Source organism: Canis aureus, chromosome 12, assembly GCF_053574225.1.
Source record: "Canis aureus isolate CA01 chromosome 12, VMU_Caureus_v.1.0, whole genome shotgun sequence".
In the NCBI taxonomy this organism is placed as follows: domain Eukaryota; kingdom Metazoa; phylum Chordata; class Mammalia; order Carnivora; family Canidae; genus Canis; species Canis aureus.
The window spans coordinates 3,896,595-3,909,241 of record NC_135622.1 but is presented as its reverse complement, the minus strand read 5'-3'; the positions used below and the strand labels follow the sequence as shown (position 1 = coordinate 3,909,241).

General features: G+C 54.1%; 1 protein-coding gene across 3 annotated transcripts; it reads right to left on the bottom strand.

Annotated features, from left to right (window-relative positions):
* Positions 1-6,970: 6,970 nt before the first annotated feature.
* On the bottom strand, positions 6,971-12,489 carry LINGO4 (leucine rich repeat and Ig domain containing 4). Of its 3 annotated transcripts, none has more exons than XM_077916216.1 (2): positions 9,875-12,489; positions 6,971-9,326 (listed from the first exon to the last, which is right to left on the bottom strand). In XM_077916216.1, exon 2 carries the CDS (start codon positions 9,305-9,307, stop codon positions 7,532-7,534), a length of 1,776 nt encoding a protein of 591 aa, XP_077772342.1. In that variant the 5' UTR covers positions 9,308-9,326; positions 9,875-12,489; the 3' UTR covers positions 6,971-7,531. The 3 variants fall into 3 exon arrangements, with proteins under 3 accessions (XP_077772342.1, XP_077772341.1, XP_077772344.1); XM_077916215.1 differs by having other exon boundaries at positions 6,971-10,002; positions 11,875-12,489; XM_077916218.1 differs by having other exon boundaries at positions 11,875-12,489.
* Between the last annotated feature and the right edge of the window lie 158 nt (positions 12,490-12,647).

The window sequence follows — 12,647 nt, the reverse complement described above, 5'->3', positions numbered from 1 at the left end:
CGGCGACCAATCCTCCCGCGGGCTGCCCCTGAGTGACGGGGCTGCGGCGCGCTGGCAGCCAATCACCGGGATGCGCCGGCCCGGGCGCTGGCCAGTCGGGGCCCGGGAAGTCAGCCGCTGCCCCCCGGCGGCACCTGCTGAGAATTAAGCAGCCAGTTAGAGGCTCTCGGAGCGCCGCCAGCCCGCCTCGGGCCGATTACCGCGGGCGGGGGCCGAGGTGCGAGGGCGTGGGGTCACGCGTGCGCGTCGCCGTCGCTAGGCCACGAGCGCCCCAGGGCACAGCCACGCCTCGCCACCGGCCCCCAGGTACCTCGCGGAGAGCGGCCCCTCGACGGGCGGCGCCGCGCCACTGGCCTCCTCGGTGCTGTCCTGCCGGGACCCGTCCTGACCCGCGGCAGGCCCTGGGGACGCACGGAAGGGCCCGCGCGGAGAGGCGGACGGAGGAGCTGCGCGCGGGAGCGGGGCGGGCACGCGGCGAGGGCGGGGGGCACAGGGGCGCGCCCTCCGCAGGGGCGGAGGGGACCGGCGCGAGGGCACAGCCGGGGGTGGGGGGTGGGGGTGGGGCACTTGTGCGGAGGGCGGCGGTTCCCTTCGGAGGAGGCATTGCAGCCGCCGTCCAGGACCCGGGCCTGGGACGGTCAAGGACGGTTGGGCCTGTGAGCGCCTCTGGGCGGCGGGAGCCTCCTCCCGAGCCGGACCCCCTCCGCGGCCGGGCGCCCCCGGGGTTGGGGTGCGGCGCGCCCGGTAGCCCGGAGCTCTCTGCAGCAGCTCTGTCGCTGTGCCCGGCACACGGTGAGCTCTCCGTGGATGCTCAGGGGACGCCAGACTGTATCTTTGGTTAACTAGGGAGTCGATGCCTTTGGGCCTCAGGGTTTCGATTTGTATTGATTTTTATTATTTTTTATTATTTTTATTTTTAATTTTTTATTTATTTACGAGAGAGAGAGAGGCAGAGACATAGAGGGAGAAGCAGGCTCCATGCACGGGGAGACCGACGTGGGACTCGATCCCGGGTCTCCAGGATCGCGCCCTGGGCCAAAGGCAGGCGCCAAACCTCTGCGCCACCCAGGGATCCCTGTATTGACTTTTAAAATGTGCATTTTGAATAAGTAATACGCATTCTACAAAATTCGTAGGCACAAAAGGTTATTACAGTGAATAAGGGCTCCCTTCCCTCAAGAGGCAGCCAGTTTTATGGGATTCTTGTAAATTTTTCACAAAATATTCTGTAGCAAACATACCCATGTTATATGCATACGTTATATGCATCTTATATATATTTTTTACTCAGTTGATATTTTTTGCAATTTCCTTTTGTATAGCCTAGATACCTGACCATAGCAGCACGTGTATCTGCTTCGTAGTAAGTTTCACAGTAGCCTGAGGGTTAGATTAAGATATTTTTAAACAAGCCTTTCATATTATGTTGCTACCCAAGTATATTTCATCTGGCTTTTGTATATATGTATAATAAATCCTTAGGGCTGTGAATACTAGGTCAAAGATTTATGTGCATTTTTTCATTAGGATACAATTTTGCAAATTCCCTCCCTCCCAAAGACTTCTCATTTTCATTCCATCAGCCATATTTGAAAAAAATTTGGTAAAGGTGTTATGTATTACCAAATTGCCTCCGCAGAAGCTTTATATTCTCTCATCAGCAATGTGTGAAAAGGACTTGTTGGATAACATACTTCTGCTTTTTGTTTTTTTAAGATTTTATTTATTCATGAGAGAGAGGGAGAGGGAGAAGCAGGCTCCATGCAGGGAGCCTGACGTGGGACTCGATCCTGGGTTTCCAGGATTATGCCCTGGGCAGAAGGCAGGCGCTAAACTGCTGAGCCACCCAGGGATTCTCCCATATTTCTTGTTAAGATTATTCCTTGGTATTTGAGTGCCTTGGTTGCAATAGCCATTTTTACTTTCAAAAAGGTAAAGGAATAGTTCAGACTCAAGGAAGAATGTCCATTGTTGCTGTAGAAAGTGCAGGCCTGCTTTATGGATCCATTACCTTCTAGCTCCAATAGGACGTGGTGGGCAAAAAGGATTACAAATTAATGGGCAGCCCCGGTAGCTCAGTGGTTTAGTGCCGCCTTCATCCTGGGGTGTGATCCTGGAGACCTGGGATCAAATCCCATGTCGGGCTCCCTGCATGGAGCCTGCTTCTCCCTCTGCCTGTGTCTCTGCCTCTCTCTCTCTCTCTCTGTGTGTGTGTGTGTGTTTCTCTTATAAATAAATAAAATCTTTTTTTTAAAAAAAGGATTACAAATTAACCACATGAGGAATTTCTTAATCAGAGCAGCAGAAAACCAGTTGTAATCACTTTTTTTTTCCCCTTAATTTTTTAAAGGAAGGTTGACTTCTAATTAACTTCTAATTTGGCTGAGCAGGGAGGTTGGGCAGAAGGGATAGTTCCAGGTGAGAGGATTCCAAACTCTCAAATCCTATTTGGGATTTGTCATCTCATGCACCCCTCCAAGAGCCCAAGTCAAGATAGGGTTATGAGGCTGGGATTCGGTGAATTGCAGTTTCTGTTTTCTCCTATTAAGTTCCGAAGAGTCTGTCCTTTTTCCTTGAAGGGGTGCTCTAAACAGGGTGCAGGAGTAGGTGATACCAGTTAACTTAAGGTCTGCGTTTTACAGAACATTCAGTTAGCAGGTGTTTCCATTCAATAAGCCAAACAGGAAAGGGGACTTCAGCTAGAGGGCTGGGCAGTGAGGGGTTCTCAAAGGCAGTAGCCTGGTTCCATAGCCTTTGCTCTGGAACTCAGAGTTCCCTTCTTGGACAACAAGCAAACAGTCCAGTCAAACAGTGTTCAGCCATCTGTTTTTCTTTTTTTTTTAAGATTTTATTTATTCATGAGAGAGAGAGGGAGAGAAGCAGAGACACAGGCAGAGGGAGAAGCAGGCTCCATGCAGGGAGCCCGATGTAGGACTTGATCCCAGGACTCCAGGGTCACGCCCTGGGTCAAAGGCAGGCGCTAAATCGCTGAGCCACCCAGGGATCCCCCAGTCATCTGTTTTTTTAGAAAACAGTCATTTTTTTCTTTGTTGTAGGAGTTACCCCTTCCTCCCCCATGATGCAAGGCTCTGCATCAGAAACCAGCAACCCAACCCAGAGGTTGGGCCTTAGAGTCAGCAATTATGCTGTGCTGCTCTTTAGTCTTTAGATCAGACTGATGGATTGTGGCAGGTGTCCCCTGCATATGTGGCCTCCACCACTCAGCTCTATGCCTGCCTACTTAATTTTCCTTACAGAGTAGTTTGGAGGAAGAGGACTCAGGAGTCCTTGGTATCAAGTGCTCTCCATCCTGAATCACCACATACTCACTGCTTTGAGCAAAAGTTCCTCCCTACCCTGAAGTCTCCTGTCTCTCCCTGAGAGAGGGAAGCTGGTGGGAGGAGTGGAACAGGAAAAGGGAGAAGCTGCTTTGACCTATGCTAACATCCACTCTGTCTTTCCCGGCCTTTTTTCCTTGCCTATGACGGACGCCAGAGAGACCAGGCAGGCTTGTCCTCAGCCTTTCCCCCCAGACCCTCACCTGCTGAAATAGTTCATAGATTATTCTGCCACACTGGAAATTCCCAAGCAGCTTCTCTATAACCTAAGAGATTGTTGAGGTTAGAACCCAGAAAAGGACCCAGGAAATCTGAAGCCTCCAAAATGTGAGAGGCTCTGTTGCTGGCATCTAGGATTTCTTTTTGTTTGTTTTAAACTATTCACAAGAGGCACAGAGAGAGGCAGAGACACAGGCAGAGGGAGAAGCAGGCTCCTGGGGAGAGCCCGAGGCAGGACTTGACCCCAGGACCCCAGGATCACGAACTGAGTCAAAGGCATATGCTCAACCACTGAGCTACCCAGGCATCCCTGACATCCAGGATTTCAGTTCAGTCCATCTGATCTGTGGAATTTCTGCCCCTTTCTGCCAGTCCCTGGAGCAGAGACAGTGAGGACATTTGGAGAGGGGACTGAGGAGAAAGGGTAACAACCAACCAAACAACCCTCAGCTTCCTGAGTCAGGTGCCTTTGAGTTCCTGAAGGCTGGGAAGGGCTAGCAGCTGGCCTGGTCCCCCTAAGAGACTTGTTCTGAGTGGTGGTATGGAAGAGGCCCTGGGTCAGGCTCTTCAGCTGAGAGGTGGTGAGAGGTCAGAAGAGCAGGCAATGATTAAGGCAGTACACCTGGTGGAAGGCATTTGGGTTTGGAAGCCAAGAGCCCCGAGTTAAAAACAGTTCCCTCACTGACTAGCTGTGTGTCCTGGAGCAAGTTACTCTATTTGACCTTCAGTGCAGATGTCCTGTGTCATAGGGTTGATGTAAGGATTCAATAAGAAAACATACAAAGCCATTGACATAGGACAGATTCTTGATAGATGTTATTTGCCTTCTCTCTCCACTCCTGTGCTGCCCTGGGGAGAGGCTCTATCAGCTTGCGCCCCCCACTCTGTGGGCTGTGACATCCCTACACATGCACACACACCACCAGCGTGTGTCCTTGGTTGCATTCACACACACACACACACACACACACCCCAGCCTGTGTGTCCCTGGTTGCATTCACATACAACCCCCACAGCCTGTACAGTCGCATCTGGGCTATGGGCAGCCTTCCCAGGCAGGTAAGATAAGGAACTAACTCGCTGATGATTGGACAAGCTGTGGAAGTGCTCATCACAGTGACCTAGTCACATCAAAGGGCCTTAGGGAAAAGTGTGGGAAGGAAAATAAGAGGCAGTAGTGGGCGGTCACTTCACAGGTGTTTTCCCCAGAGGAAGGTGCTTCTCAAGGGACACTTTGCCCGCCTCTGCCAGGGAGGCCCTTGTCCATGCCTGGAGGTGCAGGGTCTACAGCTCTCCTGCCCATCAGAGTGGTACTGGCTACATGTGGCTTTTGAGCACTGGAAAGATGGCTAGTGCTACCAAGGAGTGGACTTTAAGTTTATTTCAATTTAAGTTAGTTTATTATTTTTTAAAAGATTTTTTATGTATTTATTCATGATGGATACACAGAGAGGCAGAGACACAGGCAGAGGGAGAAACAGGCTCCACGCAGGGAGCCCCATGTGGGACTCGATCCCCATCCATGGTCTCCAGGATCACGCCCTGGGCTGAAGGCGGCGCTAAACTGCTGAGCCACCGGGGCTGCCCTAATTAAGTTAGTTTAAATGTTAAAACTGACACTTGATCTAGTTATTGGAAAACTTTTCATATGTTTGGGACAACTTGGATGTGTGAAAATACGCGTTTAACAATGAATTTTATCGAGCCTAAGAACAGCTCAGATCTTTCTGGTGAAAATTCAGTGATTGAATTGAGATGTGCTCTACGTGTAAAATACACACTGGATTTCAAATACCTAATATGAAAAAGTAATGTAAACTATTTCATTACTAATTTTTGTGTTGATAACATGCTGAAATGATACTTTGGGTACCCTGGGTTAAATAAAATATAGTGTCAAAATGTAATCGTATCTGGGTTTTTTGCTTTTTGAATGTAATACTAGAATATTTGAAACGACGGGAGTGACTCACATTCTATTTCTATTGGGCAGCGCTGCCCTGGAGACTTTGGGACCAGGGCAGCTGCACCTTCTGCTCTGGGCGCATCATCTGTTCCCCACCGCCTCAGGGGGCTTCCCAGAGATCTGTCCACACAGCAGTGCTGCTTCTGCCCTTCACTGCACCACAGAGTGGGTGGGGGCTACCACAGAGTAGGAACCTCCAGTACTGGACCCCCACTCCCCACCTAGAAAGCTGTGGCCGGAAGATTTTGGAGAGGAGAGGGCTGTGCCAGGGAAACCTTTCTGGGTGCCTGTAAGGAGAGGGGAGGTCGCCAGGATGTAAGAGAATTGTGTGTGGGGAGGTGAGGGCAGGGTCGGAGGCTCAGGGATATCGTTTTCTCAAGATTGTTGGACTCTCCAATCTGTGGGGTTCTCATCTCTGGCCCCACCCCCATCTCTTCCCTGGGCCTCACTGAAGAGCTTGCCTTCGGATCAAGTCTGGCTGCCTGCTGGAGGGCACCTGCTCCTCCCTGGTCAGGGACAGCTTGCGCTGGGGAATCTTCTAATGAGTGGAGTCTCCTCGAAGCAAGGACAGAGCAGCAGGAATCGCTAGGAAGCTCATGATGCTTGCATACTGAAGGGTGGTTGGGGGCTCTTGAGCGTGGAGGGGAGCTAAGGACACTGAGCAGATGCTGCTGCAGAGAGAGAGGCTCCCCAGGGCCATATGACTCCCTGCTTCTCAGTCCCTCCTCCCTGCCCCTCCTCTCTTTTCACTCCTCCCCTTCTGACGATGCTGAGGCTGCTGCCTCTCCAATCCCTGGCTCTGCCTTGACTTCTATTTGAAGCACACTCGGAGGCAGTCAGCATCTTCTCCCATCACGCCTCTGTACCTGGGGTCTCTGGCAGGCAGTGACCTCTCTCTGGAGTCAGCGTCCCCCTTGGGCTGCACTAAACAGACAACAAAGGGCACCTGCTGAAAGCCAGCTGCCTCTTCCTCTGCTTTTCACTATGGTGCGTGGTGCCACTCCTGCCTGTTTTCTCTAAGCCCCGGGGCCTGCTGGGTTCTGGGACTCTCTCTTAGGACAACTGCAGCTTCTTGCCTTTGTTAGGCATTTTCTAGGAGCCCTCTTTGTACTCTTCCTCCAAGCACCAGAGATTTGTGATTGGGAGATCCCAACAAGAACGGGAAAGAAGGAAGGAGCTGGGTGTCCTACAAAGGGATTTCTGCAGAGGGATCCCTTGGAAGGTGGAGGACCTCTCCTCCAGCTGCAGAGATGCAGAGGACAGGGAAAAGGCTGAAATTGAAACAGAGTGGGAGTCTCTCCAGAACATCTCTGGCGGGCCTTCTGTGTCAAGCCTGTATGTTAGGCAAGCCCATTGGGATATGTGTTCAGTGGGCAGGTGGGAAGGGAGAGATCTACTAACAGTGAAGGGGGAGAAAGTGAAATAAAATTCCGGATATCACACTTAGTTTAGGCTGCTACTGTTGTGGCCATTTGGCAGCAAGTTTAATGATGAGACAGATGGAACGGGTTGGAGGCTCATGCAGACACAGCACTGATGTGTAGTCTGCACCACCACCCCCATGGCACACTCACATCTTCTTTGCCTGAGGTCCTTGGCCCTAGTTCCTTGTGCCTGGGGAGAGGACAGAGCAGAAAAAAGAGGGAAGCCTGCCTGGTTGAGGAGTAGAAACTCTGAGAAGCAAGCAACACTTTGCAGCCTCACCTCTGCAATAATTTTATAGCTGTGGTTGGCAATTGGTGGTGATTGTAAGCGTGTGCCAACAAGTAGACTGGAGCCTTGAGAATGTTTCCTGCTTCGTGGGGGGTGGGGAGGGCTGAGCTGACTACAGGTCTACATCTTCTCCCTGGGACCCTCAAACTGCAAAAGCAGGGGGAGGCAGACTCGCAGGAGGCGTCATTAGCTGCTGGCACGATGTGGGATTAGGTTCTGGTCCAATCAGCCTTGAGTTTCTTCCCTTTTGGTACCTGAAGCTGGCTTGGCTGGAATTCCAATGTGGAAGGAAAAGTCAGAAGAGCTTGGCAGTGACCCGGTTACCCCCAGAGTTCTTATCCCCAGAGGGCCGAGGTGCCACAAAGTCAAAGGTCATGTGATGTTTGACCCGGCCTTTGCCCTTGCTCCAGAGGGCAATGAGGCCAAAGCAGAGGGTCACTGAAGTGAGGAAAGGAAGGAAGCCAACTGCTAGCACCATAGCTACCCCTCTGCTATCCAGGAAGAAGGGCCCCGGGATCCCTGGCATGGTGATGTTGGAGCCAGAGAGAGTGCCATTTGGTGGATCAACCTGGATTACTTCCAGCCAGGTCCTCAGGGAGTCATTCCCAGCGACATTGCTGACCATGCAGACGTAGGCCCCTCTGTCCTGTAGCTGCACTGAGCGGATCTCCAGCGTCCCATCCTCTAGGACCCTCACTCTCCCAGCCCTTCCCAGCCAAGCCCCCTGAGGCCTCATCCAGGAGACAGTGGGGGCTGGGTCTCCGTCTCCAGAGCAGGAAAAAACAGCATGCCCCCCCTCCTCTGCAATGACCCATCGCGGCCCGGACTTTCGGATCAGGGCTGGTTGGCAGGTGAAGTGCCCCGGAGGTAGGATGTCTGAGAAGTCCTGCAGGCTCTTGCCCTGGACGTGCCGGGGGCCGGCACAGGCAGGGGGCGACGTGCCAAAGTCCAGGCGGCGGCGGAGCCGGAGCAGCCAGAGGAGTCGGCAGTCACAGGTCAGGGGGTTGCCAGACAGCCTCAGGGTGACTAGTTTGTCTGGAGAAGGGAAGGCTGTTTCCTCCAGCGTCTGCAGGGCGTTGTCTGCCACGTCCAGGAGATGGAAAGCGGTCAAGCCGTGGAAGGCGTGGGCCGCGATGGAGGTGAGGCATGCCCCTGACAGTCGGAGCTCCTGGAGCCGCACCAGAGCACTGAGCCTTCGGGCCGGAATGGCCGAGATGGGGTTCTGAGACAGATCCAGGACCCGGAGGAAGCTCAGATGGTGGAGCGCTTGGAAGGGCACGGCGCTCAGATTGCAGCGGGTGATGGCCAGGCTGCTGAGATTGAGCCCCAGCAGGCTCCCAGGCTCCAGGGCCTCCAGGCATGGCCAGTGGTGGATCTCCAGCTCCTTTAGCTGCCCCAGCCCCCGGAGTGCCCCGGCTGGCAGCCTCCCGATATCTAGTTCTCGAAGCCTTAGGGTCAGCAGCGCTGGGAGGCGGGAGAGGGCCAGGCCGGGCACTGTGCTGAGGTTGCAGCGCTCCAGTGTGAGGGCACTCAGCTTGGCCAGCCCTGCAAAGGCCCCTGGGGCCACGAACACCAGGTGGTTATCTCCCACCTCCAGCTGCTGGAGGCTGCCCAGCTCCCCAAAGGCTCTGTCAAGGAACAGGACAATCTGGTTGAGGCGGAGGTCCAGCAGCTTGAGGGCGGAGAGGCCTGAGAAGACCCCAGGCCCCATGATTCGCAGTCGATTGCCCTGCAGCCTCAGGGTGAGGAGGCTTTGGAGGCCGTGGAAGGCTCCAGGCTCAAGGATGGAGAGCTGGTTGTAGCTGAGGTCCAGCTCCTTGAGCAGGCCCAGGCGGGAGAGCATCCCCTGCTGAAGCCCCCACAGGTGATTCCCACTCAGGTCCAGGAGCTCAGTGTCCAGTGGGAGTCCCCCAGGCACAGTCTCCAGTCGCCGATGGGCACAGAGCACTGCCCGGGGCTGGGAGGTACAGTCACAGACGGCAGGGCACCCGCCACAGCTCCCTCCAGGCAGGAGGAACAGGAACAGGAGAGGGAGCCATGGGGCCGGGGCTCTCTTTGGAGCTGTGGCCATAGCTATCCCCTCTTCAATCCTGGAACAGATGATGACATGGTCCTTTTTGGAAAGTGACTTCAGAGGCTGGTGACCCTGGACTTCCCTGGACCTCCTCAGAGGAACGAGAGACTGAGCTATCTGTCTCAGCATTGCTGGCACGTGGGGTGCAGACCCAGGAGCAGATGTTCCCATCCAGGAGCAGTTCTGGTGGGCCACCTTCTCAGGGGCCTCCTTGGCCTCCTCTCTGGGGAACCGCTACTTTCCTCCTGCTCCCAGGCCTGGGTCATAGGCCAAGGACTTCCTGGCTCAGGGAGCCTAGTTAAGCCTGACCTCAGTGAGGAAAGCTTGATGTGAATGGGACAGGAAGCAAGGAAGTAACCCGGAGTCTCCCTGGGATGGGTTTTTCCTGTATCTGCAGATCCAAGAATACCTCAAGTCCCTCCTTCTCCCTGATACTTGTTCTCCCCAAGGTTGGCCATCCACCCCCATGCCGACCCTTGTTCCTCCTGTGCCATCTACCTACAGCTTTGTCTAAGGCTCAGGGGGAACCACATCCCTGGATTCAGATTGGAGCTAGGTCCTCACCTTGATTAAGTCCTCCAAACACATTTGGCTCTGCTCTCCCAGGCTCCACTCACTGTCCCTCTGCCGTCCTGCAGCCTAGCCCAGGGCCTGGTGCCCTGAATTAGTAGGATCCAATCTCCCCGAAATGCCTGCATGGACAAAAGCCCAGTGGCACCTTAGCTCTGGCACGGGCTGCAGGGGGCACTTGAATCCCTCACAAGAACCCTCAGGGCAGCGCCTGTAGATGACATTGGGCTGTGCAAGGGACCCAGGGGATGCCCACATTTCGAGTTTTGTTGCTCAGTCCTCAGTCTCAGGCTTCTCTTCTCTCCCTACTTGATGGTATTTTGATTTAGTCCAAGGTGTGAATCTGAGGGCCGTCGTGTCCCTTTGGGATCCAGCTGCCTGAGTGATACTCTAGAGCCAGACTTTGTGACCCAAGGAGACACAGGCAAGGGGGAGACCACACCTTCCACATGCTGCATGTGGGAAGGCTGGGAGGCCATGTGCATGGCCCGTAGACTGCAAGTGGGTTTCTGGGCACCGTGGGCCTGGGCAGAATCAGGACGATGGTGAGCAGAACGGCCACGGGGACTGGTGGAGGTTATAGAGACGGGCCTCGTGGGTGGTGAATTTACCCTCAAGTCTCCTGGCTTGGTGTCAACAGGCATTGCACAAGGGAGGGGAGGTCCTGGAATTGGCAAGGGAGGTCTAAAGGGATGGAACCAGAGACAAGTGATGCTCCCTGGGAAGCAGGATGCCTGGCTGTCTTTGTAGCTGCAGATCCAGATGGCTTTGGAGCTTCAGGCTGCCTGGGCCCTAAAGGGTCAGCCCTCTCCCACATGCCCCATTTTCTCCCATGTGGAACTTAGGAGAGGCAGTTTAAGACATGGTCTGACTTGTTCCCATCCAGGAGGATCACAACCTTGGATCCTGATTGGAACTAGCCTCTGCAACCCTCCTTCAGAAGGGCAGTTCTGGTGGCTCTCCTGCTGTAGTAGTTGGAAATTGGAGATCAAAGAGGCAGAGCGATGTAGGACACCATCCCAAGGCTTGGGATGAGAGAGGATGGCCCGGGGCAGGCAGAGGCTGCAGACCAGGCTCCTCTGGTCCCCAGCCCAGCCTAGCAGGTATCTCTGGCATGCTGAGAGTTCTCCAGGGACAGATGTGTCCCAGTCTCCCTCATCCTCCCTGTGCCTGTTCTGGGAAGTCCATCTGACAGCTAGCTCTTTATCATTCCCGCTGCAGTTCCTGCTCATCCTTTTTGCTCTGCATTCAGCAAAAGTGCAGTGAAGCATGTAACCCAGCTTCCCTGCCTCCCACTCCTGTGGGTTTCTTCTTAGTCCTGAAAGCCTGCTGGGCCAGGGGCTGGGGGATCTGGGGACAACCCCTTTTCTTTATTTATAAGGTGGCTAATTTAATCACAAACTTCCCTTGCCAGTCTCCATGGCTACAGGACTGGCTTCCAGCCACTTTGCTGGAAGAAATGGGTGTCAGAGCCACTTCTTTCTTTAAATGAGGTGGGGTCTGGGGCATTATCCCTTTAAGGAACAGGAAACTTTCTTCTTCTTGTCCCTGTCTGGCAGTCCAGAGATACATCTGAACCTGGATATCCCCTCTAAGGCAGACCTGATAGGCACAGGGACCTGCACGGGGAGGAGGCTCTTGGGGGAAAGATTTCTGGAATTTCCACACTGATTGTAGAGAACCCTTCCCAGAGGTAGAGGAAGCACTGGGGAGCTGGAGGGAGGTCTCCTTAGAGTCCTTCCCCCCAGGGACCTCTGGGACCTTTTAGTTTTCCCATCAAAGTCCAGTGAGGCCAGGATAGGATCAGGGCCGGGATCAAAGGCTAGCTGGGGACAGTGGGGCTGGCAGGAGGGAAGGGGCATGGGGCGGTGGGGAGGTCTGGCAAGAGGGAAAGGAGAGGCACAAACCCTCTAGCCTGCTAGTCTGGCCTTGTCTCTGAGAATGTTACCGAGAAGGGCAGCTGCAGCTTCGGGACAGGAGGCAGGGTCACTTACCGGAGAAGCTTGGGGGGGCATCAAGTTGGACACTGCATCTGTCCGGGGCTGGGGGCCTTCCTATTCAAGCTGCACCGGGGGAGCTCTACCTCCTGGTGGGTGAGTCTCCCTCCTTGCTGCCTGCCCGCTGCCTGCTGCCCTCCCGCCTGCCCACTGTGACTGCTGTTGCTGCTGTGGCTGCTGCTGCCAAGACTGAGGTAGAGAAAAGAGCCAGAAAGCATTTCTCCTTTTTTTTTTTCCTCTCTCTCTTTTTAAACCAGGCGAGAATGAGTCTGCAGCAACCCTGTTGGTGCAAAATAAATAAATAAAGCAACCAGGGAGGGCTGCAGCAAGAGCCACTACAAGGATGGCGAAGGGGGGGAGCCGAGAGGGAGACTTTGGGGGTTCAGGAGGGGTCAGGAGGTAGAGGCAGCTAGCGGCTCCAAAGGGTCTCTTGTGGGCATCCTGACTCCCCTCTGGGGAGCTCTGGGACCAAGCACCTTCCTGTGGGTTGTCTTTTAGTCTCCCAGATGCAGGGCGATTCTGTGCAGCCTCTCAATCGAAATGTCTCCCACGGGTATCATTTTGTGGGGAAAGTTCTCAGTCCAGAACATCTGCCATGGAGCTGAATTTGAGACTCCTTCAGTGAGGGTTCCTGAGGAGCGGCTCCAGCCTCACTGGGGTGCTGCTCAGAGCAGGGGCTTCAATCCTTATGATATTCATGTGTTGCTTGGCTAGAAGCCTGGATCTCCCCCAAGGGAATGAGACAGGAGAGCTCTTTGTCTGTAATCTGA